This window comes from Python bivittatus, unplaced genomic scaffold (assembly GCF_059951505.1).
Source record: "Python bivittatus isolate LINGU-HERP-01145 unplaced genomic scaffold, Pbiv_v1 ctg000160_np1212, whole genome shotgun sequence".
Taxonomy (NCBI): Eukaryota; Metazoa; Chordata; class Lepidosauria; order Squamata; family Pythonidae; genus Python; species Python bivittatus.
In genome coordinates, this window is record NW_028277076.1 from 9,174,381 (window position 1) to 9,198,575 (window position 24,195).

Below are 24,195 nucleotides of genomic sequence, written 5' to 3' on the forward strand. Positions count from 1 at the left end.
GGGAGGACTTTTGCCTGTATGAGTCATATTTGCCATATTAAAAATTAAAATGGACGCATTCCTAGAATATTTACTGAAGCATGTAAAAACAACAACATTAAACCCATGAGGTATTGACATAAATAAAATGTTTTTCAGGAAAAAAACTGTATTTTTTTTAACCAATAAAAAAAAAGAGTGCCATGGTTTTAATTTTTTGCAAATATCTGCAATACCGGGCAAATAATTTTGATTTCGAGCACCACCGAGAGGGTCTTGGGGGGCCCTCGGACCACCCCTTAAGAAACACCGGCACAGATAATGAATGAATGTGAATTGAATGCAGAAGTGAGCAGGAGGAAGTTAAGATGGCTTGATGTTATAGGGCAGGGGTCCTCAACCTTGGCCACTTTAAGACAGGTGGACTTCAACTCCCAGAATTCCCCAGCCAGCAGGGGAATTCTGGGAGTTGAAGTCCACCCGTCTTAAAGTGGCCAAGGTTGAGGAACCCTGTTATAGAGAGAATGAGGATCAGATTGCAAAACAGATATATAAAAGAAGAGCGAAGGGGTTGAGAGGAAAATCAAAGACAGGATGGGGTTCGAAAGGTGACACATTCAAGAAAATTATTTGCCCGGTATTGAAGATATTTGCAAAAAATTAAAACCATGACGCTCTTTTTTTTTACTGGTTAAGAAGAAAGACGAAAAATGGACTGGATTACAGAGAACGGGTGGGTGGTTTGTAAAGATCATGCCGAGAATGAGAGCAACAGTGCCGATGCCCGCGAAATTTAGCCGATTCCCTTTTTTAATCTCTTGCCTTGCATTTCTTCAGCTCGCTGCTTCTTATTTTTTTGCAGGGCCCTTTCTGGCAAATGAAAGAAAACGGGTCCCTTCAGGACCCAGGTGAAGGGTGTTACCTTGAAAAAAGGCTGGGTTTTAATCTCTTCCGCGTCTTCCGCTCCTGCTCCGAGACGTCGCTCGGGACACTTCTGGAGAAGCTGCCGAGAGAGAAGAAAAAACCGGGACTGGGTCCCCACCCAGCACAAAACTTTGCTGCGGGCCCCCCTGCAAACTCCCGACTCTACCTTGCGCATAAGGGAGGTGCTGGACGCAGAGAGGAATCGCGGGAAACGGACCTCTTCGCTGACGATGCTGTCAAAAATCTCCTCTTCGGTGTCGCCGGGGAAGGGAGACTGGGAAGGGACAGGAGGACAGAGCTCGGTATTGTTTGAATATTGGGTTCCTCTCCTACCTTTTCCGAGGAACGTCAAAACGGCCCCTCCCCGCACAACAACCCTGTGAAGTAGGCAGGACTTCTAGAAAGTCACCTAGATGCTTGTCTAAGAGGAATTCAATCTGGCTCGTCCTGGGCCAGGAGCGCAACCCTTTAACCACTACACCACGCTACCTCTCCATGTATCTAACAGGGGTTAGCAATTTGATACCTGCCTGCCTATATGTACCTTGGCCTCCAGCAGGTTCTGTCCTCTCTCTGGTCTTAATTTTTTATCTTCTTTACATTAAAAAACAAAACAGGAACCTTGTCATCCACAAAGAAGGGGGTCTTTGGAGATCTTAAGTATTCATTCATTCATTCATTCATTCATTCATTCATTCATTCATTCATTCATTCATTCATTCATTCATTCAAAACATTTATATAGCCACCCATCTGATACCGAACTCTGGATGGTTGGATATAAATAATAAAACTTGTAATTAGTTCAAGACTGAAGCTATTCTCGCATAACTAATACTTCAATGCAAATCACAGTAGTTCTTTCTTTTTTTTAAATCTTACATTCAACTTTGGATGAACAATTAAATCATCTTATGTTTGTGACACTGGCAGCCTAAATGGCAATTAATACTGGCAGAAGTTTTACTTTTCTCTTTTTATTTTTCGAGAGAATGCGAATCATTTTTAATCATATTACCTAAACTTTACTGCACTGAAATCTGTGCTGAAATAATTCAACGTATCATGATTTACATGACAATAAAAGGGGAAAAAATGGAAACAACCAGAATGACAAAGAAACAGATCCTATGAAAGCAACCACCTCATTCTGCCTTCTGCTAGAAGAGAATAAAAAAGCCACACAGGATTGGACTTGTTAATATTTGGATAAGAAAGCACTAGAAAATACCCCCGGAGGGCAATATTACCACCAAGAAAACTTGATGAATAAGTAATTGAAACCTCAGCAGGCTGCAGGTGTTGATCTCAGAAAAGCTAACAGGGTAACGCATGGGTAATGTAACGTCTTGGGTAATACATGGACGGGAGACCACCAGGTGATCCCAGGACTATAGATTAGATCAGCAAGCCTTCCAAAGTATGCCATAATAGGGCAAAAGCCAACGATGATTCTCCTGCTGTTAAGAAGACCACACTGATGTGTCTTTGACAACACAATCAAGTTTTTCTACTGTTCCCAATGTATTTACATGAATTCATATACCATATATACTTGTGGATAAGCTGAGAATTTTAGGTGCCAGAATCCATCTCTAAAATTGGGTTCGGCTTATCCGCAAATATATAAGTCAATACTTTTTTAAAACTACCCATATACCCGTATGTACTCACAGATAAACCCAGCCACGGATAAGCCAATTGCGGAAATTAAAACATAATACGAAAATTTCGAGGGTTGGCTTATCCGTGGTTGATGCATTTTTCATGCCATTTTGGTTAAAAATTTGGTTTATCCACAGATGGGCTTATCCGCAAGTATGTACAGTAACTGTAATTTTTGCAGTTTTAGGACTACAGAAATGTTCTTTGTGAACAGCATTTCCCCCCTCTGGAACTTCGTGTGTTTTAAAGCCTGGATGCCGGGTGAAGATTCAGCAAAGACTGGAAATTGGGCTCACCTCTCCCACCAGCATCTCAAAAATGAGCACGCCGAGCCCCCACCAGTCCACGGCCCGGGTGTAAGACGGGTCCGTCAAAATTTCCGGAGCCAGGAATTCTGGGGTGCCGCAGAAGGTGCTGGTCCGGTCTCCAAAACCTATGCCTGGGGTGCGGGATAAAACGGGAGGCAAGGAAGTCTGTTACTGGACTGGAAGTTCACCCAAGTTGTATCCCCCCCACCCTCCCACCCGCCATCTGAAGACTTCTTTCCTTACCTTCCTTGCAAAGCCCAAAATCACCAATCTTCACAAATCCTTCAGCATCCAGGAGCAAATTATCCATTTTCAGATCTCTGGAGAGGCAGTGGAAGGAAAAACAGAGGGGAAAGGGAGAAAGGGGGGGCCCGTTATTAAGGAGATGGGTACACCCCTCCATATCCACGCCACCGAAGCTGCCGAACATCCCACTTGCTCCACGTGGGGGGGTTATAAATGTTCACTATTAAAAATTAATCTGGGCAGCCTCTCCAGCTGCTGGGGGGGGGATTAGAAAATAAAATGAAAGAAGTGGGTCAGAATAAAAATAAGGTGGAATAGAAAGTCGAGGAGCGCTTGGGAAACGTGGGTGCACAACTTGCCATTTTCACTGCATGCGCGTTCTCCATCTTGTGGTTAGTTCCATGCACCCTTTTTAAATTCATCTGGATTCGGTTATTTGAATTCATTCCAGTGTATTTGAATTCACTGATTTGAATTCATTTGAATTCATTGATTTGAATTCATTGATTTAAATTCATTGATTTGAATGGATTTGAATTCATTGATTTGACTTCATTTGACTTTGACTTCATTTGACTTCATTTGACTTCATTTATTTGAATGCATTTGAATGCATTTGACTTCATTTATTTGAATGCATTTATTTGACTTCATTTGAATGCATTTGAATGCATTTGACTTCATTTATTTGACCTCATTTGACTTCATTTATTTAAATTCATTTTTTTGACTTCATTTGACTTCATTTATTTGACTTCATTTGACTTCATTTATTTGGCTTCATCTGAATGCATTTGAATTTGTTTGAATTCATTTAAATTCATCTATTTGAATTCATTTGAATTTATTAGCCGCCCAACTCCAATGGACTCACAAATATTCCGCACGCAGTGAGCAGTGAACATCGCACAGCTTCAGCCAGTATGTGTGTAGGAGAAGACGACGACGACAACAAGCAGTCAAGGAAGCGAGAAGCGATGTCGGGAATGTACGACTACCCCAGGCAAGCAAGCGGGCTATCGATAGGTCAACTGCCAGGACCACGAGCTACAGTAAGCAGCCTATCCTGGTGGATTCCTGCCTGGAGCTCGGCTGATTGGCCTGGAGCTTGGCAGCAACCAGGAGGAGCAACCGCTTTGAGGCAGCCCCTCACCCCAACCAGCGCAGGAACTTTGGGAGGGAGGCAAAGGTTGTACGCCACTTTACAGACCTTAAGACTTCGATTTCTTACAGGGACTGACCATCGAAGACTCATTTACGTGGCTACATCAACTTGCAAAGCCCAGGAGGGTGGAGTGAACCCAGGGCAGGAGGAAAGGCGTGTGCTACAACAAGTATTTTGTACAGTTATCTTCTTCGCGGTGGTGTGTCCAGCCCTTGGGAAGCAAAGAACCCTCCCCAAGAAGACTCACCTTCACCCCAGCAAGGAAAAATCATTTTAAAAATCAGTAGCTGGTGAAATGCTTCCCAAACCACATTTTATGTTTGTTTTATTAAAAAGAGCAAGGGAAGGGTCCTGTCTTCAAACCCAGCTTGTTCTGCCAGCATCTTTGCCATCATTCATAATCCCCCTTAGAAATGGGGATCGTATCAGTTTTAGCCACCACGTCCAGTCCATTCATGTTTCTTTCTCATTAACAGGCCCAAAGAGGGGATGCAATTCCACGTTTTGAACAGAACCCTTTAATTAAAAAGGCTTAAAAGGTGACCATTTAAAACGGGAAGACATGCATTTAAACCTGATGAAAAACTCTCCAAACACAAAACTCCACAAGTTCTGTTCTGTTCTTATCCTCTTCCTCTTCCTCTTCCTCGTCCTCGTCCTCATCCTCGTTCTCGTCCTCATCCAATTCCAATTCCAATTCCAATTCCAATTCCAATTCCAATTCCATTTTTCTTAAATTTCAGGTGCCTTACCTGTAAATTATTGCCTTCTTGTGTAAGAACTGAAGCCCTAAGACCACGCAGGCACAGTAGAACCTGTGAAGGGATTCAACAGGGAAGGGAACATGGTCAAACATACAGCAAAATTAAGGGAACAAGGATCAGAGGCCAAGCCTCTTCCTTCAGGCCTCTGTGCTACCCCCCTTCAAGAAAATCTAATGCTTTGGATCAACCAGAACAATCCAAGTGCGCCGGGAAAATGACATTTCCTGCAACAGAAGCTCAAGTGGTGCAGGTTAATAGAAACGAAGCAGAGGAGGGCTTACAAGATTGGAAAAAATAGTCTATTTGGAGGAAACAGAAGGCTGCAGAAGGAGAACATGTCTGAAAGTTGGGCGGCCGGAAATCAAGATCTTCTTGCTCAAGAAGCTGCTGATAACAAGCAACTGTGTCTTCTTTGTGCCGATGGGAGAAGAAAAATGGAAACCTGGCAGCATCTTCCAGAGGGCAGAATTGTCAGCAGGAAGCATTTCCCCAAATTGGGGATGCACCATGATACTGGACGCAAAACCACCAGGTAATTTCCATCGCTGCTTCGCCCTGCATTTCCAGCCCCTCCCATAAACTCTTAAAATTGATCCGTGAACCGTCCGCCCTCTGGACGCAACTCGAACATTTGCTTTCGCCGTTTCTATCCTCCGTTGGAAGAGGACTGGAAAAGGGGGCTGTTCTCGGAGTGGACGGCTTCGGGGGAATCAGGGAACGTGGTGGGGAACGCCAAGGTGAGGGTCAACCATGGGACAACTGAGGAACAGGTGAGACACGGATCTGGTGGACGTGGGGAAAAAAGGCAAGAGATTGTGATGGGCCACAGAAGTAGAGCGAAAACATTTTTGCCCCTCAGGAGTTTAAGATTTGCGCAAAAGGGAATTCATTTGTGGAGCTGAAGTCCACCCTCACCAAAAGACGCCACCTTTGATCCTGCTTGCGATGCACTGAGGTCATCGAGAAGCTCCTGGGACCAAGAGACGACGTTTTTCATCAACTCACCGAGTGGCATCTTCGGAGAAATTGTTGGAGGAGATGTGCATCATGAGGTCCCCGCCGGGAGCATAATCCATCAGAAAACACACATGACTCGGGCTCTGGAAGCAGGCAAACATGTTGACCAGGAAGGGGTGACCAGAAGAGTTGATGACTTCAAAGATACGTTTCTCACAATTCAAGCTACCAGAGATAAAATTTTGAGGAAACATCAAGACAATAGACACCCTTTCTTCTTTCTTTTTCAAAATAAAAACAGCAAACCCACGCAAGTGCATTTCCCCCTCCACTTTTACTTTTCTAATAACCATGAGGACTAGCACCTTTTTTAATTTTAATGACCCTTGTTATTCTGGGGTTATTTTGTTGAATTGTTCTGTGTTTTTAACTTTGTACACTGCTCGGAGCGACAGGGGTGAGATGGGCAGCTATATAAATTTACCAAATAAATAAACGAACTACTTTTCTTTAAAGAAAGAGAAAATACTAACAGCTGGAATCACAGACCTTCAACATCAGTATCATCTAGAAAAAGAATCACAGCTATACCTAGGTTTTTGGGGTTTTTTTTGCTAAGTTGGCAATGCAATTCTTTCTTCTAGGCCAGTGTTTCTCAACCTTGGCAATTTTAAGATGTGCGCACTTCAACTCCCAGAATTCCCCAGCATGCGGGCAAGGGGATTCTGGGAGTTGAAGTCCACAGCTCTTAAAGTTGCCAAAGTTGAGAAACACTGGTCTAGGGCAACAAGACCTAGCTGTTTTATTGAGAACCTCACCAGGCTAAAGGCTATTATGATTAAGAAGGTGACCTAACATTAGGGAGACCCGGGTTCGAATCCACCATCAACCACACAAACTTCTCACGGGTTTGTTGTTGGAAGAAGCGCTCAGCGCTTCCTTCCGGAGGAAAGACAAAATATAAATCTTACAAATAAATCAATGTTCACCTGTCCAGGTCATCCCGGCTAATTATCTCATGCTTCTTTAGGGCTTTGATGGCAAACAGCTTCTTGGTGGCCTTGTGACGAGCGAGCAACACCTAAAAAGAATGATCCGATCCTTTTGGCGACAGACTTTGACCACACGGTTCCCCCCAACAGCTTCACACCTGCCCCACTGAGACTGAAATGACTAAATCATTTTTAGCGAGCAAATAATCCATTCTAGTTCGCTTGGCGACAAGCGACATCAAGGTCATTTGCACCCGAGTGTCTTGAAACCGTCACGCCGCCATCACTGAAATCGGTCTGCGTTATTGTTTTTTTTTTTAATCATTTTTATTAAGAGTTTTGAAAAGCAGATAAAAACTAATGAGAACTAACCTCAAGTCAAGAAAAGAAAGGAGGGAAAAAAGAAGGATAAAAGACGAAGTGCAAAAAGGAAGAACGAAAAGAAACTGAAAGAAGTCGCTTCTGATTTTCTTTGCAGCAAATATAAGTACAATTAAAAAATTGTCTTTTACTCTACAGTTACAAAAAGAAAAGCTCTCTTTTTTCTATTCCTAATCCTCAAAGCCATAAGTCATAAGATCATTTTTTTTTCTGTTTCATGCAAAAAGGTTATAAGGGGTGGACTGTGTTATTGTTCTTCCGGCATAAGGAGGGTTGCATGACTCCGGAATATGGTGTTGGCGTCGAAGGGGCCCAAGTTGCATTTAGCTTTTCCCAATCCCCCTTTCGGGGATATTGCAATGGTGAAAAAACCAGGATGTTTTTATCACACTGTTGTGGGGGGGGGAACAGGGGAGTGGGATGTGCGTGTGCATGCACACACGTGTGTGGTTAACTCTACCTTTCCAAAATGGCCCCTACCCAACACCGCAAGACAACAGAAGTCTTCAAGTTGAAGAGTTCTCCTCCTGGGAAAGTAGAGAAAAATATTAAAATATTAAAAATATTAAGAGCATAGGAAGTGCTGATGCTGGCCTGTCCGACATTCTGTATTATGGTATATCCTCGCGGATCAGCCAACCCTTGAAATTTTCTTCTGCTTTAATTTTCACAACTGGCTTATCCGTGGGTCATCCGTTTTTCATGGTTAAAAATCTGAGGGTCAGTTTATCTGCCAGTGGGCTTCTCCGCGAGTATATACGGGATATATGGGCACTTAAAAAAAGTATTACTAGATATTCTCGTGGATAAGCTCGTCCACGGATAAGCTGACCCTCAAATTTCTAACCCAAATATTGCGAAAAATGCGCTGCCTCCAAATGTTTGTATGTTTTAATGTTCACAATGGGCTTATCCGCGGGTCATCCATTGATTATCCATTTTTCATGGTATTTTGGTTAAAATTCGAGGGTTGGCTTATCTGTGGATGGGTTTATCCGTGAGTATATATGGGTACTTTTAAAAAGCATTACTGTATATACTCTATACAGTATATATATATGTACTGTATATAAGTATGGGTATACTTATCCATAAGTCCATCTGCAGATAAACTGAGCCCAATTCTTTTCCTTTTCATTATGTTACTATAAATCTTCATACAATCTTGCTAAAACCTACGGTTGCAAATAAATGTCTGTATGCATAAATCTTAGTACGTTGTGTAGTTTCAATACGATGATCGTATAACATATTTCAAAGTTAGGAACACTCTATTATTTACCTAGCTTGGAAAACTGAGAATGGAGAAGAGAAAGAAAAAACATTCTATTCCTGTTAATTACAATTTAGGGTATCAATATTACAAGCATAAAATTATTTGGCTTTTTCATCCAAAATTGAGTATAACATTGAGAAAGAACCACTACAACTCACATCAAAATAGTTGTCATATACTAGAGGTTTGGCTACTTATGAAAGTCTCCCTTGTATTGTTACTTAGTACGTATGTGTGTATGTATTATACACACACACACACACATATATACATATATATAAAATACATATTAATTGAAGAAAAAAATAGAGCAAATTTAACAAGAATTAATTACCAAAAAATGTAAAAAAAGAAAAAGGAAAAGGGAATAATAATAAAAAAGAACTATTCAAGGGTCAGTGTCAAGCCCAGCCCAAGAACAACGATGAAACAGTCCAGTCTAGTAAAGTTCCTTTACTGCTTGCACCTTATAGACAGAATCTTGCCAGGCTAAATCTATACTACGGCAACAAGGGGATCTACCCTGGGAGTTTCTAGGGAGTGGCCATCCTGAACCTCTTGCGCTTCCCACGCTCCCCCTGCAGACTATGCTGCCTCCTCCCCCCTCCTGGAATGCGCCCCCTCCTTCCCGATAGCCTTCATCTCCCACATCACCCTCCTCCTCGTAGATACGTTCCATCACAATCAGCTTATCTGCGGATGGGCTTATATGTGAGTACGTACGGGATATACAGGTACTTTAAAAAAGTATTACCGTATACAGGTAGTCCTCGACTTATGACCATTCGTTTAGCGACTGTTTGAAGTTACAACAGTGCTGAAAAAGTGACTTATGACCAGTCTTTGCACTTACGACCGTCACAGCATCTCCACGGTCATGGGATTAAAATCTGGGTGCTTGGCAACTGGCATGTATTTACAACGGTTGCAGTATCCCAGGGTCACGTGATCACCATTGGCGACCTTCCTGGGGGGGGGGCTTCTGACAAGCAAAGTCAATGGAGGTAGCCGGATTCGCTTAACAACCGTGGCAAAAAAGATATAAAATCAGGTGTGACTCACTTAATGATTGCATCACTTAGCGACAGGAGTTCCAGTCCCAATTGTGGTCATACATCGAGGACTACCTGTAAACTCACAGATAAGCCCATTCATGGATAAGCTCAGCCCATCCTACGGGATCCGGCAGGGTATGCGTGCACTGGGGGCCCTCTCGGATAAATTACCAAACAAGAGCCATTGCAACCCTTCCGTCTGTGGGCTTTGTTGGGAAGGATGCCAGCGAGGTCAATGAGAAACCATTTCTGAGTTTGAAAGCAACCCTCTGCAAGCGGTTGTCTCTGCCCTTCAGTACCCATCATCCCTGGCCAGACAGCAGGTGGATGTCCCCACCCAACAGGAGGGCGCCGGGTTGCAGAAAAGGATTTTAAAACACCTGCTGAAAACATAGCCAAGTCGATAACACCTCTCGCTCTTTGGTTCGTACCTGGCGGCAGCCTCTTGAAAGTTGCACGTTTTTTCGTAGAGGTAGGGAATTTTCTGATTCTAAAAACAGAACACAAGGAAGAAAGGGAGGCCACTAGGTGATCCACAAATGCGTAGGCGACCTAGAGGACAGAAGGGAGCCACAAAAGTAGCTCCAGTTTAGCCCCCTCCCTCTGTAAACTGGAGGAACCACCTAGCTTCCCTTAGCCTGGTTGCAATGCCCACCAAGAGAGAAATAATTTTATTCCACCTCACCTCCAGGTCCTGAACGGGAACAGCATCTAAACATTGCAATGCAGGCTCCCCCCCGCAAAAAAAATTCTCCAGTGGGTGCTGATGCTTGGGCACTAGGGGGTCTTCTCCCCCCACCACAAGCCCCATCTTCCACAGCCTTTCAGCTTTTAAGTTTTTAATATTTGGGAGTCTGGGGAGCTGAAGAGAGATTTGGAGGCAGATGGGTTGGGTCAGAATCGTGGCGGGGGGGAATCCTAGTTCGGGGGCTTTCTTTGCAATTTAAAAGCTTTTTGCTTGCACTGATAGGCCATGTTGCCTCCATTTTGGACCCCTGTGGTTGGAGGGAGCCTCGAGCAGCATTAAAAAAAAAACAAGATTCACAGCTTTTTGCCTTTCAGGGTGAAATCCGATTTCTTAAAAACTTGCAGCCTTCTAGCTATGAACCCTTCCTTACGTGCATTCAGCCCTTGTGCAAAACCACCCATTCTCAGAGGTGCTAAGCACATCCTATGATGCTCTCTAGATTCCGCTGGCTGTGAGCAATGGGGGTTGTAGTCCCATTCCTAGGGCTGGCAGAAGTTTGAGAGAGCTGTAAGCCTTAACAGACCTTCCCGTGGAAAACCTACATGAATTAAAATGCCAGCACTTGGCTCCGCTCTGGATGAACAAAGTTCCCTTTCTTTTTTTTTAAATAGGGCCAGCTCTACCATTAGGCAGAATAAGTCAGACAACGCTGGAGAACAGCTGCTCCTCCAGAATTCCTCTATTTTTCCTTTATTTGAGAAAAGGGCTGGGTAGATCGCATGAACTAACTCTACACCCTTGGGTGCTCGGAGTCTACAACTTCCAGAACTTCAACCAACAGGACCGAAAACTCATCAGAACCAAACGACCAACGGAGCAGGAACAAGACCATTCAACCACCAGAAACAGACTTACTGCTGGATCTGTTGGAGACGGGGCTGGCTCCTCGCGAGGAAACGGCAGAAAGAGGCGCGGTGGTTTGGGTGGGGGCTGGTTTCCCAAAATCAGCTTCCCTGGCGGGGAGGTGCTGAATGTGGAAGAGACATTTTTACATTTCTAAAGTCTCCTTTTCTCTCCAAATGTCTACATCAGCCTTGTCCGCCCAACACCCTCGGATGGTGGATTGGGACTCCAACTCCCAGGAATCTAACAGGTTCAGAACCATGGGAGTGGTTGCTCGGCCACTTCTGGAAGACGCCCGACTAGAGAAGGTTGTTCTACAAATAGGGAAGTTGGCTTGATCAACCCATTTTCTGGCTTGGCCAAAGACACGTGAAGATGTGCCAGACTGAAGGACGTCCAGACTGGTTCTGTCACCCCAGAGGATGGGACACAGAAGAATGGAGTTTAGTCAGAGGAAGGTTGATGCCAACTAAATCTTAAGAAAAACATTCTAATGGTAGGAACATTTTAATCAAGGCACTAATGACTAAGAGACATGGTGGATCTTTGCTAGTATCTCCTGCCGAGATATTTCTTGGGGATGCATTAATTTGGGTTCCTGCTCTGAGCAGAAGGTTCAGGACCTATCCTACGTGATTCTGTGATCCTATAAAGCTGGGAATCCTTGACCAGAATTCCCTAGTGTGCTGGCTGAAGAACTCCCAGAATTCCCTAGTGTGCTGGCTGGGGAATTCTGGGATTTGAAGTCCAAACATCTTAGTTGCTGAGATTGAAAAACACTAGACTGGATGGTCTCAAGGGTCTCTTCCAATGGTCTAGGATACCCAGGTTTATAGGATCATGGATTCCATAGGATAGGTCCTAAACTTCTGCTCAGGGCAGGATTCCAAATCAAAGCACCCCCAAGAAATATCTCTCCAGCCTCTGCTAGATACGAACAGGGTCTCTTGTGTTCCGTCCACCATCTGAATTCTTGTTTTTCCTGACTTGGCCACCATATTTGGAAAAAGCTCTAATCGCTTGCAGAAATGGTCACCAAAGGGGAAGAGGACCAAGGTGTGTAAAATTATGCCTGGAGGGAACAAAGGGAGAAGTTTTCCTCCTCTTTCAAAACCAGAAGTCACCCAATGAAGCTGATTGGAAGGAGATGCAGAACAGACAAAAGAAAACCTTCTTCCTGTAGTGCAGTATCAGCTTGTGGAACTCCTGGCCACAAGACCATAATGGATGTCTTTCAAAGGAGACTGGATCAATTTATGGAGGATAGGCCAACTGAAGACTCCATGTTACCTCTGGGTTGGGAGATGCCTGTCTCCAAATCTCACTTGCAAGAGACTTAACAGTGGAAGAGGAGAAGTTCTCCATCTCCTGCTTGGGATCTGGTTGGCCCATGGAGAAACAGTTTGTTGGATTAAGAGGGGCCTTGGCCTGATCCAGTGGTAGTGTTCTTAGGATTTGAGGTATTATCTATTCCTAGAAAAGTGTGACCAGTATTCCACTCTAGATCACCCACCACATGATTGAACACATTGTACTAAATTAAAAAACAAACACAGAACTAAACAAAATTGCCTTGTATACATATGCATTTGCAAACAGTTCCACCTGCAGGGCCTCAAACATTGGCTCACCTGGCCCCCACAGGCCCCCAGTTGTCCTCAGCAGCAGCTGCAGAGGCAACATCTGGATGCAGGGATCCTCGGAAAGGGGGGCTCGAAGCATTCAGGGAGCTGCACGGGGGCAGAAGACTCATCATTAAACGTCCCCAGGTGGCAATGTTGACGTTCATCTGAGAAGCTCGGAGGAACTCTTTTCCTGCAGAGAAGGACAGGCAAAGCCAGCGATTCTCAAATGGTGGCCTGTGTGGGTCTTCCTGGTGGTGGCCCCCAAGTGGATCATCCTTAATTCTGGATGTCATTTTCCAGCATCTCCCCTCAAAACTCAACTGAGTTCTGATTGATGATGCAGGAGAGCTGTTCAGCTTTCAATCATCACCACCATCATTGGGCGATGCATGGAAATTCTTAACGTGGGGAAAAATATTGGCATCTATGATGTTCATGTGTCCTTCTATGAAGATCTCCTACCTTTCTGTTTAGGGAAAATGCGCTTCTGGCGTTGCAGCTTGGCGTGGGTCTCAATGACAGGGTTGCTGAACGTTACCTATGGAGGAAGGAAGAAAAATGACTCCAAGGGCTATGTTTCCAGATCCTGCTCATGCTTTGTAGTGGTATGCCAAAGTTTCAATGGTTTGGATCACTCGAATCTCACCGGAGATGTTCTGGACTCAAAACTAGGCTGTTTTAAGGGCAAGGAAGATGAGGATGCTTCTGGGGAGATCGAAAAAATCTCTTTGGAACTAAAACTAAAGTTATGAAACATTTTGAAGCACCTCAGCTACTTCTGAAAGCAGCTGTGTCTTTCCTGGGAAAAGTGGAGATGCTACCCAGTGGTAGAAGGGAAGCGTCCAACTCCCCTTACCTCTACGAAGAGCTTCCCTTGGGGTTCGAGAGAAACAGCCATGCTGTGGCAGGCATTATCAAGGAAGCTGTCCAGACGCAGGAAGGTCACCCCGCAGAGTTTGCGCCAATCATGCCAGTAGACCGAGACCTCCAGCTCCCGAGACTGCAGGGCGAAGGGAACAGAAATCAGCAGAGCCCAAGAGTGGATCTGTTTCCAAATCTAGCACAGCCTTCCTCAACACGGCATCTGACTTGCTCGCTGCAGTAAAGGTGGCGGTGGAGTAGCGGTTAGGAGGTTGGCCCTAGATTGGGGATGCTGGGTTCTGATCCAGCCTCAATCACAGGGCTGACAGGGTGACTTCAACTAGCCACCTCGTTCAGGGACGAATTCATCTACAGTATATTTATTAAACCTGTATGCAACTGAATCATTCCCACTCCGGCAATTTACGATCAAACATAATTACGGTGACCATACTTTCTTGGGAAAAATAAAGGACAACCAGGAAAGGAGCAAATCTCAAAGAGGTTCATAAGGATAAAAAATGTTAATTGTTTGTATCTATAACTTTGCTTTACAAAGGAAAATTCAAAAGCAAAACCAAGGAAAACACATATTCAAATAAAAATACAGGTAGTCCTCATTTAACGACCACAATAGGGACCAGAAAATTTGTTGTAAAGTGGGGCAGTTGTTAAGCGGGGCAGTTGTTAAGCAAGTCGCGCCTGATTTTATTACTTTTTTTGCAGCACCCATTAAGGGAATCACATGGTCATTAAGCGAATCATGTGGTCCCCCATTGTTTCTGTTTGCCGGAAGCTGGCTGGGAAGGTCACAAATGGCAATCATGTGACCCCAAGATGCTGCAACTGTCGTTAGTGCGACCTGGTTGCCAAGTGCTCAGATTGCGATCACATAACCGTGGGGATGCTGCAACAATTGTAAGTGAGAGGACTGGCTGCAAGTCCCTTTGTTCAGCACTGTTGTAACTTTGAACAGTCACTAAACGAGTGGTTGTTAAGTGAGGACTACCTGTATCTAAAATCAAACAGTACATGTAATTTTTTTTGAAAAAGACAACTCCATTTCCATATTTTTCACATGAATGGGAAAGACTGTGCATTAAGTGGTACCATGTGTATGGTAAAAATTAAATGACCAAAATAGAGGACAGAAGTGAGTTTTGGACAAATAAAACTAAAGGACAGCTTTCTGAAAGAAAGGATTGTCCTTTATAATAAAGGACTACGGTCACCGTAAATATAATACAAGAAAATTATCCAACCTAAAAAACCAGAAAGAAAACAGAAAGAAAAAAACAGAAGGAAACCCTCCACGAAAAAGAAAGAGAAAAATAATTAAAAGAAAATTAAATCTTTACTCACCACCCCTTAACCCCATATCTCAACTCAAAAACCCCAAACCAGCTGAAACGAAAAAAATATTAATAAGGGACAGAGGACAAGGGGTCACACCCCAAACGCCCTGAGCAGCTCCCAGACGGCCATTATTAAGGCAGACCCTTATAAATGCTGCTGTAAGTTCTTGCTGAAGCAGCCGGAATAATTGCAAATTATCACAATTAGGCGATCTTGTCTGTGTGTGTGTGTGGGGGGGTATCTGAGACAGGCTGGTGGCACCTTTTCCGACTAGCAAATTTTATTAAAAGGCAGAAGGCTCTTTAATTCCCTCGGATTTCAGCTGGCTTCTGCAATGCATGATAATCAGGGCTGAATTTTCAACTGCAAATTATTCTCCTCGCTAAACGCTGCTGCTGGTTTCACCAACCGGGTGCAAATGAATCTTTGAAATCACTGGGGACCTGTGACCTTCACAAGCCCGTTTGCGTGCTCGATTCCGCTTCGTAGCCAGAGAGGCTCCCGCTCTGCTTCTTAATAAACATTTTAAGACGCTAAGAAGAAAACCGACTCAGATCTAGGTTGGGTGGCCTGTCTCTTGAAAGAGGAACGGCGGGAAAAAGGCGACGTTTGCGCTCAAATCTCTTGCAGGTCCCTCCTTTTGCAAGCAACGAATGCATGCGTTCTGAGGATGTTCAAATGCACACTTACTCTTTCCAGCTCGATAGTAAAGGTTCGGTTCCAAGCTTGCCCGTTAACTGGACCCCAGTTTGTCTGGCCGACGACTTTGTTGTCGACCTTGAGAACCGCAAGGACTTCGCCTGCCGAAGGAAGAAAGAAGAAATGGGGTGACCCCAGATCTTAGGGGTCCCACATCTCTTAGGGGTCCCACATCTCCTTGGGGGGAGACTCTGCCAAGCCCGCTATAAGTATTGCAGAAACTTAAGGCCACAGAGCACATGGCCTCTGGATCTTCTGCAGTGAAACGTTCCCCGCTGAATCGGAACTCTGCTCCAGCCATTGATTAACAGAAATAAATTCAGAACTGGCAGGATTGGAAAAGGTCTTGCTCAAAAGCAGCTCTATGGAATGGCTTCTTGCGATTGGAAGAAATGTTCAATTCCCCTAATGGATCAGGAAGCTCAGTTTCGTCCAGAATTCTGCTTCCTGCAGCACCCAACTCTTTGTGGAGGCTCCCAAAATGTGGTTCAGCGCAATGTCTTCTCCAGGATCCTGTTTACACTGATATACGGTAGGTAATCCTCGCTTAAAAACCACAATAGGGATCGGAAAATTGGTTGTTAAGTGGGGCAGTTGTTAAGTGAGTCACCACATGACCGGACCCAATTATACAACCTTTTCTTACAACAGTTGTTAAGCAAATCATGTGATTGTAAAGTGAATCATGTGGTCATTAAGTGAATCCAGCTTCCCCATTGGATTTTTTTGCTGGAATTTGCTTAACAACCATGTGATTCGCTTAATGACCACGGCGATTTGCTTAACAACCATTGTAAAAAAAAAGGTTGAATATCGCGATCATGTGACTGGGGGGGTGCAACAGTATGCAATGGCCATAAGTGCAAGTACAGGTAGTAAAGCACTTTTTCCAAGGCTGTCATAACTTTGAACCATCATTAAACAAACGGTCGTTAAGTGAGGACTACCTGTCCATGAGATTTCAGTCATTCTCCTAGAGAACCACCTAAACTAACAGCAGAATATCTCATCTTGTGGCAGGGAGTTCCATGCATTAATTACTTACCAGGTGATATTCTCCTGTCTTTTTTTTCTGGGAAGTTATTATGCCCTGATTTCATTTAGGGAACTAAAAGCATCCTGTGCTTTAAAAAAAAAAAATTAGAAAAGCAGATGATAGGCCGCGGGGCACTTAATTTTTAACATTTTCTATATCTTTATTCCATTAACCACGTCACCATCCTGAAGGAGTTCCCGATCGTTTTTATTTGGATAATCACCATGATTCAGCTGTGTCCATTGCGATTTCTATTCCATGCTTTAGGGGTGAGTGGGACAGGAGAACCAGCCACTTGGGGCTCATTTTCTCTGACGTGGGGGGGACTGAAGGTAGCTGTGAGACAGGACCCCCTCGTGTCTCCCCAGAGAGACTCCACCGAGGATCTTCAACACTCACCGCTGAGTTCCTCATAGCGAAGTTTTCCCGCAGCCCCCCGGCTGGGGATATTGACGCCAACCCACGTCCGAGTCAAGGGTTTGAAGTCACCGGGGCTTGTGTAAATGGGCACCGAAGTGGCTACACGGGAACGGCCTGAGACCTTCTCCAAGAGGTCTTCACAGCCTATCAAACGTACTTGAAGGCTACCTGCCAACCAAAGGAAAGCCACAAAGTGTGAACAACTGCAGCAAAACACATACATTCCAGTTCTTTGTTTCTCCCTGAAGATAGCATCTTTCCACCTGCCCGGGACTCAAAACATTGGGGACTAGTGAGACGTCCTAGGAAAGGCTGTCCCAACCTCTGGAGGGCTGGGTGATGCCTGCTCCTGTTTGCCATATTCAGGTGGGTTTAAAGAAGGATCAAAGCTGTCCAACCCACATTATCGGAGGGAGTTCTAGAAGCCACACTTGGCTTACGGCCTTCCCATTCCCAATCTGGTGGACACTCAACAAGGAACTGAAGAATGATGGATAACGTCAAGATCATGAGAAATGATAACTCCACTGTACACTGCGCTGGTCAGACCACACCTGGAATACCACGTCCAATTCAGGTCACTACAATGGACAAAAGGATGCTGAAGAACAAGAATGAGGGGCAGAGAAGAACAACAAAGATGCTGAGGACTTTAGAAGCTAAATCCCCTGAAGAACAGTTAAAGGGACTGGGTTTGTTGGCCTAAAAAAGATAAGATGGAAAGGAGACATGAGAGCAGTCTTCCAACCCTTGAAGGGCCGTCCCAGAGAAGAGGATGCAGATTTATTCTCCATGATGAGCAAGAGTAGGTCAAGATCCAATGGGTGGAAGTTTTACAGAGGGGGATCCAAAGTTGAAATGAAGCAGTGGACCAGCCTGGCTCCTGGAGTTGTGGGGTCTCCATCACCGGAGGGTTTCAAGAAAGGTTGGACAGCTGTTTGTTTGGGATAGTTGGAAGATTCCTACCTCCAATGTCCTTCCAACTTTAGGAATCTATGAACATCTGGAAGCTTCAATGGATCCAAAATGCAGCAGCTGGACAGCTACTGCAAGCAGCTTGTAATGTAATGTAAGCACTTGAAAAATGTGTGCAGTTTGGCCATTGTTGTCAAAACACAGCTTAACTTTCCATGACATCACTGCAGTTATGGAAAATTATGTTGCAGGGGAAAATGTTAAAATCCATCAAAGGATTTCCCCCCCGGGTTAACTTTGCTCAATGGCCTCACAGCACTTTTAATGAGCACAGGAAAATTATTGCTCAGCAAGATCCTAAGGAAAAACGTTCAGAATATATTGCCGAACGAGAGAATTGCCACGATTACAATAATTCCAGTCATTCATCAGAATACTTTAGAAGGGAAATTCCAGCATGAATTAGCAAGGTAGATCTAAAGGAAGTTAGAATCTCTCTCTCTGGGTTTGAACAGAGACCCCGGCTCCTTGGTTAATTTGTTCCAGTTACAGAACTCATAAAAGGGGCTTCTGTTTATTTTGCTTTGAAGTTTTAGTCTTTGTACTTTGAAGTTTGACTGGAAATTGGCCCACCTTTTCTGCAGCTTTGTTGCCATTCAAGATTGTGTTTACACAACACACACACACCCTACCGATAAGCGAGATAACTCTGTTGTTATTTTACTACACATAGTTAATCTGTTTACAAACACCACAATGTTTTCATTATCAGCCCTGTTTGTGAAACAATTGTCGTTCAGTCCAAAATGTGCAAAGTGTAATGTAACTTCTATACTGGCCCGTACAGCTGTAATAAGAACAACAAAACCTGTGCTGTATTCTTTGTGTTCCATAATCTCTGATTGCACAATTTCTATTTTCTTTTCATTTGCAGGCACGCACAAACGCAGGTTCAAATGGAAAATCACCCTCTGGGGGAGATGGGCAGCATATAAATTTAAAAAATAAAATAAAATAAAATAAAATAAAATAAAATAAAATAAAATAAAATAAAATAAAATATAATACAATAAATAAAATACAATACAATAAATAAAATAAAATATAAAGTAAAATACAATACAATACAATACAATAAATAAAATAAAATACAATAAATAAAATACAATAAATAAAATACAATACAATAAATAAAATAAAATAAAGTAAAATAAAATAAATGAAATGAAATAAAATAAAATAAAATAAAATACAATAAATAAAATACAATACAATAAATAAAATAAAATAAAGTAAAATACAATACAATACAATAAATAAAATAAAATAAAATAAAATAAAATAAAATAAAATAAAATAAAAATAATATTTAACGGATCTGATGCAGTGGACTTTAATTAGTGCAAGCAAATCCATACATTTGCATTTGAATCTTTCCAGCTGCCAGAGAGTCTGTATGTTATTAGAAAGGGAACCTCTGTCTTCCTTTTAAAATTATCCACAGTTTCGCAACTCAGATGAGAGTTAAGATTTCATTCTGTCTGGTTTTTTTCCATGCACAAAACTTCGGAATGTCACTTCCTCTCATTCAAACTGATTTCCTCCATACCAGTCCAGCAATCACATCCTGCCTTATGTCTCACATCAAGTTTTGGTTTCACCCAATGGATCAGCACACACCTATCCTGAAATAAAATTATGGGGAGGTAGGATCAGCTCTTCAGTAAAAATCGGGGGGTCCAAATAAGCAAGAAAGAGGAAATTACTGGGCGCGATCGCCAGCCGAAGCACAGAACGCTTTGGCACCTCTACGAAGAGGAGGCGTCAAAACGCAAATTCTGCCACAGGGATTTCCTTTTCGAAAAGAAATGATTTTATATACGCCTTTCACTGGTTTTTGCCCTTAGCGACAGTTTGGAAACCAGCAGAAGAACAAGGGGAATAAACATTGCAATCTTTTAAGATTGAAAAAATATATCTAGTTCAAGTGTGGAAGAATCTGGCCACTAATTGTAGAATATGAAAAATGTACTTCTCTTTTTATACTTGAACAAGCATTTTATCACTGAAATGAAAGTCCTAGGAGGCATATCCTGGTTTATATACCCAGTAGCCCCTTTTTGTAATGTGAAGACACCTCACAGTAATTTACACATTAAATATTAGATTGTATAATATGGAATGAATTATATATAAGACTAATTTCAATTACCAGTTTATCTGGGGGGAGGTGTTTGTAAACCTCTCTGTTTTTCTCTCTTTGGCATCTAAAATAAAATGTTAAAACTGGAAAAGAGAAGAACGTCTGGTTGTTCCACTTCATTTCCATGTCTTGCTCCCCTTCTCTGAGCACAGTAAGGATTAAAAGATACCTGTGAGAGCCGTGGGCTTGATCAAAGTTGGGGGGAACTGTTGAGCCCCAAGAGAGAAGGTGTTTGTTATTTCTTGCTTGATTAGCCCCCGTTTTGGGTGATCTGGAGAAAGTTTGCTCAAAAGGTGCTCCAGGGACAGTCGGAAAAGATCAATCTTTTGAGACGATTCCTGCAGGCAAGTCTGCGCCTAGAGCAAAACGTAAAGGAGAAAGGGGGAAAAAAAGAAATGTGAACTATAAAAGGACTGGGAATGTTAATTTCTTAAATAAATAAATAAATGCATATTTCAAAGCCTTTATAATAGAAACTAATATAAAGTAAGGAAAAGAGAGAGGGAGAGGGAGAGGGGGAGAGAGAGAGAGAGAGAGGGGAGGGAGGGAGGGAGGGAGGGAGGAAGGAAGGAAGGAAGGAAGGAAGGAAGGAAGGAAGGAAGGAAGGAAGGAAGGAAGGAAGGAAGGAAGGAAGGAAGGAAGGAAGGAATTGATTCTCTTCTTTCTACAATCTATCCTGTCTCATCATCAAAGTCATAAATCACAAGTTCACTTTTTTCATTTTTACACAAAAAGACCATAAGGGGTTTCCAATCACCAATAAATGTAGATATTGTCTTTTCTCTTATGAAAGAAGTCAGTTGCAGTGTGGGGCAAATATTTTAAATTAAACGGTTGCAAACGAAAGGCTCTAGGAGAGGAGGAAAGGTCTTTTCCTGCTGCTAAAAAGTGATGGGTCACTTCGGAGGGGATGGCAGGAAGAAGGTTGGGGGCTTCTACACATGATGAGATTACGAGTCCCTTTGCAAAAAACTTTTAACCGCTGCAGATGGGATGGGCCCTGTAATGCAGCCTTCTGGCATCAGGTAAAACAGCGAGTAGAAACCAAGCGAAGGCAAGATTTCATGTGTGAAAAGGGTATAGCAGAGAAAAAAAAAGTCCACTTTTTGCTAGTATTTTAGATGGCTTTTTTAAGAAAATGGCTTTTCAGTTCTAAGTGCTAACCAGGGTGCCGTCTTGAGATCCGATAATTCCAGGTGCGAATGCTAGCTTCAGAAAAGGACCTGGATCTGCCGGTCGCACTGGGTCATAATGTGGCTTGTTGGATTAAACGAAGTTGTAATGTTGCATAATAGGTAAACCCTGCTAGTTTTGAATCTTTATTAACCCTGTCTTCCACTTAGTAACTTGGCAATTGACTTTTTGCCTTAATTTCCCCACTCTGCTGACCAGAAATTGGGGGTCTTCTGAATAGCTACATGCCTCCTCACAGCTATTTTGCACAGGAGCAAAGTCTTCCCCATGACAGAGCTCATGTTTCAAAATTGGGCATCCTGTTTTTTTTTTAGCAATTGTTTTGCTAAATAAAAGGAGCGCCTGGACTTTGTTTTGTGGGGTACTTGTGGGGTACTTTTGTTTGATACAAGCTGAACTATGTGTCTATCATCCAGCTGACCTTGGCTGGAAAGGAATTTGATGAAGAACCATTGATAAGAACTCTTTGACATGATGTTTGAACCAGCTATGAATCGACATAATTGCCACATCCTCCAACCTGCACTGAATTCACTTGCTAATCCACAGGTCACAGCCTACAGTCAACGGATTTGCTGAAGTCAAGATAAATTATGTCTATAGCATTCCCACAGTCTATTACAAACGTTACTCACTCAAAAAAGGAGATAAGATTTGTTTGGCAAGAACTGTTCTTGACACATCCATCCTGATTTCTAGTAATTACCTGAATCAGGGCTATTAAACAGGGTTAGGCTTGGTAAGTAATTGGATGGAGGACCAACCAGAAATTCCAAGGGATATGGCTAGACTGAAAAACATCCCGTAAAGGCACAGGGAAAGCACTTGACTATGATGCAGAGAAAACTACACAGACCTATCCTTGGAACCACCAGGAGTTGTTCAAGTTATGCTCAATTTTGACATACAAAATTCAGCACGGAAAATTCAAGTACGAGACCTTTGTTGACCTAGCAGATTTTTTTTTTAAATCCAGCAGCCTCCAGAGGTGCCTCTACTCCAATTCTAGTGATCATGTTTGCTGGGGATACTGGGAATTGTAATCCCACACACCTGGAGGGTGCCAGATGGAGGAAGACCCCTTGAATTGCAGCCTCCACCCTCCACGAGGACTAGAAACATACAGAGTCACTCACTCTGGCTGCAGAACCTCTTCGGTGCAGTTCCAAAGCTCCTCTTACCTCTGCCAACATCTTCCGGTCCTGCACCCGCCGGCCGCCAAGGATCTTCACCACGTTTTTGGCTCCCTCGGCCACCGCCGCTTCAATGCGCAGGCGATGCCGCAGTTCTTCGAGACGCAGCTCCAGGAGTAGGTTGGGCCCTCCGTGTCCTACCCCGACAGAGATGGAAAAGGATCATCAACATAGGCCAGCAACAGAACAGCTCATACTCCAAGCAACCTTCTGCAACCTGAAAAAGGAACACAACCTCCCTGTGTTGGAAGGCTCCCTGCTGCTTTTCGTACACAGAACACAGTTCTGTTGATTTGCAGAGAAAGAAAAAAAGCAAGCGTCTAGTCCACATTGACTACAAGTGTGTAAAGCAGGTCCTCGGGACCAGTAGTCCAATTGCAAGGGCAAGAGCTGATAAAAAGAACAGCTTCCTTGATGGACTATTTGCAAAATGCAGGTGGGGTGAAGCTTACATGGGGATTTGAAGATTAGATTATAAATGCAATGGAATATGTTTAGACAAAGAATTATTCCTATTTAATGTATTAAAAAGTAGCACTTATGATAGCCTTACTATTTCTAAGACCAGAGATAGATTGGAAGTTATCTATTTTTCATATCTTTTCTTCTTTTACTTTACCTCGCTTTTTCTTTTCCTTTGCTTTATATTTTGTATTTCAAATTTTCCTTTTCATTTCTAACTTTTGCATATGTATCTTTAAAATCTCAATAAAATATTAGAACGGCTTCCTTCTTCATTGGAGAACAGACTTGGAGGGAAATAAAAAAAAATTCTGTATCTTCCACACAGTGAACCCAATCAAGAATACTGTCACTGTCGTCCACCTTGCTCTGGTTTCAAAACCTAAGGAGGCTGGGTCTGGTGAGGAATGGATGGGAGGCCACCAAGAAATTCCAAGGACATAGGTTAAACAGGGAACTAAAAACAGGTCACAGATTTGTCTGTGAATTCATCAGCAGCTGAGCCCCAACATCTGCACTGTCTTTGGAGCGGGTGGAGGAGAAACATCTGTCAACAGCTTGCATTTTATAAGTTAGCCACAAGTGACTTAACAAGTAGGCTACAGCTCTCTTCCCATCAATTTATGCCCCTCTGGAGAAATCAAACAAAGTATGCTGATGTTTGGAATATTTGCACATTAGCTCTTTTCTTTCAAAAACCTTCAAACATTTGTTTTAATCTTCCTTGAAATTCTCGGCATGCTTCCTCGCCACACCAAATAAGGGACATTTTACAACAAGGATGAGTAAATGCACGGGATCAGATCCTCCCTTCCCAGGACAGAAGTCTTGGGTTGCTCGGATTCAAAATCCTTTCGAAGGGTGTGTTTTTACGTCATTTTTTCCATGGCCCGCACAAACGCACAAGCACCTCTAGGATCACAACCCA

General features: G+C 43.1%; 1 protein-coding gene across 2 annotated transcripts in view; it reads right to left on the reverse strand.

Moving 5' to 3' along the window:
* The window catches only part of PKN3 (protein kinase N3), a 37,157-nt gene that overhangs the window by 3,085 nt on the left and 9,877 nt on the right, over nt 1-24,195 (reverse strand). Inside the window, exons 5-21 of one of the 2 annotated variants that reach the window (XM_088147150.1) lie at nt 22,794-22,942; nt 20,588-20,774; nt 17,280-17,468; nt 15,836-15,945; nt 13,785-13,928; nt 13,391-13,466; nt 12,935-13,118; nt 11,316-11,427; nt 10,144-10,202; nt 7,842-7,908; nt 6,998-7,089; nt 6,057-6,233; nt 5,040-5,102; nt 3,120-3,196; nt 2,865-3,007; nt 1,070-1,177; nt 902-982 (exon numbers count right to left, since the gene is read on the reverse strand). In XM_088147150.1, coding sequence (XP_088003276.1) covers nt 902-982; nt 1,070-1,177; nt 2,865-3,007; nt 3,120-3,196; nt 5,040-5,102; nt 6,057-6,233; nt 6,998-7,089; nt 7,842-7,908; nt 10,144-10,202; nt 11,316-11,427; nt 12,935-13,118; nt 13,391-13,466; nt 13,785-13,928; nt 15,836-15,945; nt 17,280-17,468; nt 20,588-20,774; nt 22,794-22,942 — 2,018 coding nt within the window. The remainder of the gene's footprint in view (nt 1-901; nt 983-1,069; nt 1,178-2,864; nt 3,008-3,119; nt 3,197-5,039; nt 5,103-6,056; nt 6,234-6,997; nt 7,090-7,841; nt 7,909-10,143; nt 10,203-11,315; nt 11,428-12,934; nt 13,119-13,390; nt 13,467-13,784; nt 13,929-15,835; nt 15,946-17,279; nt 17,469-20,587; nt 20,775-22,793; nt 22,943-24,195) is intronic. The other variant, XM_088147152.1, reaches the window with a different exon arrangement.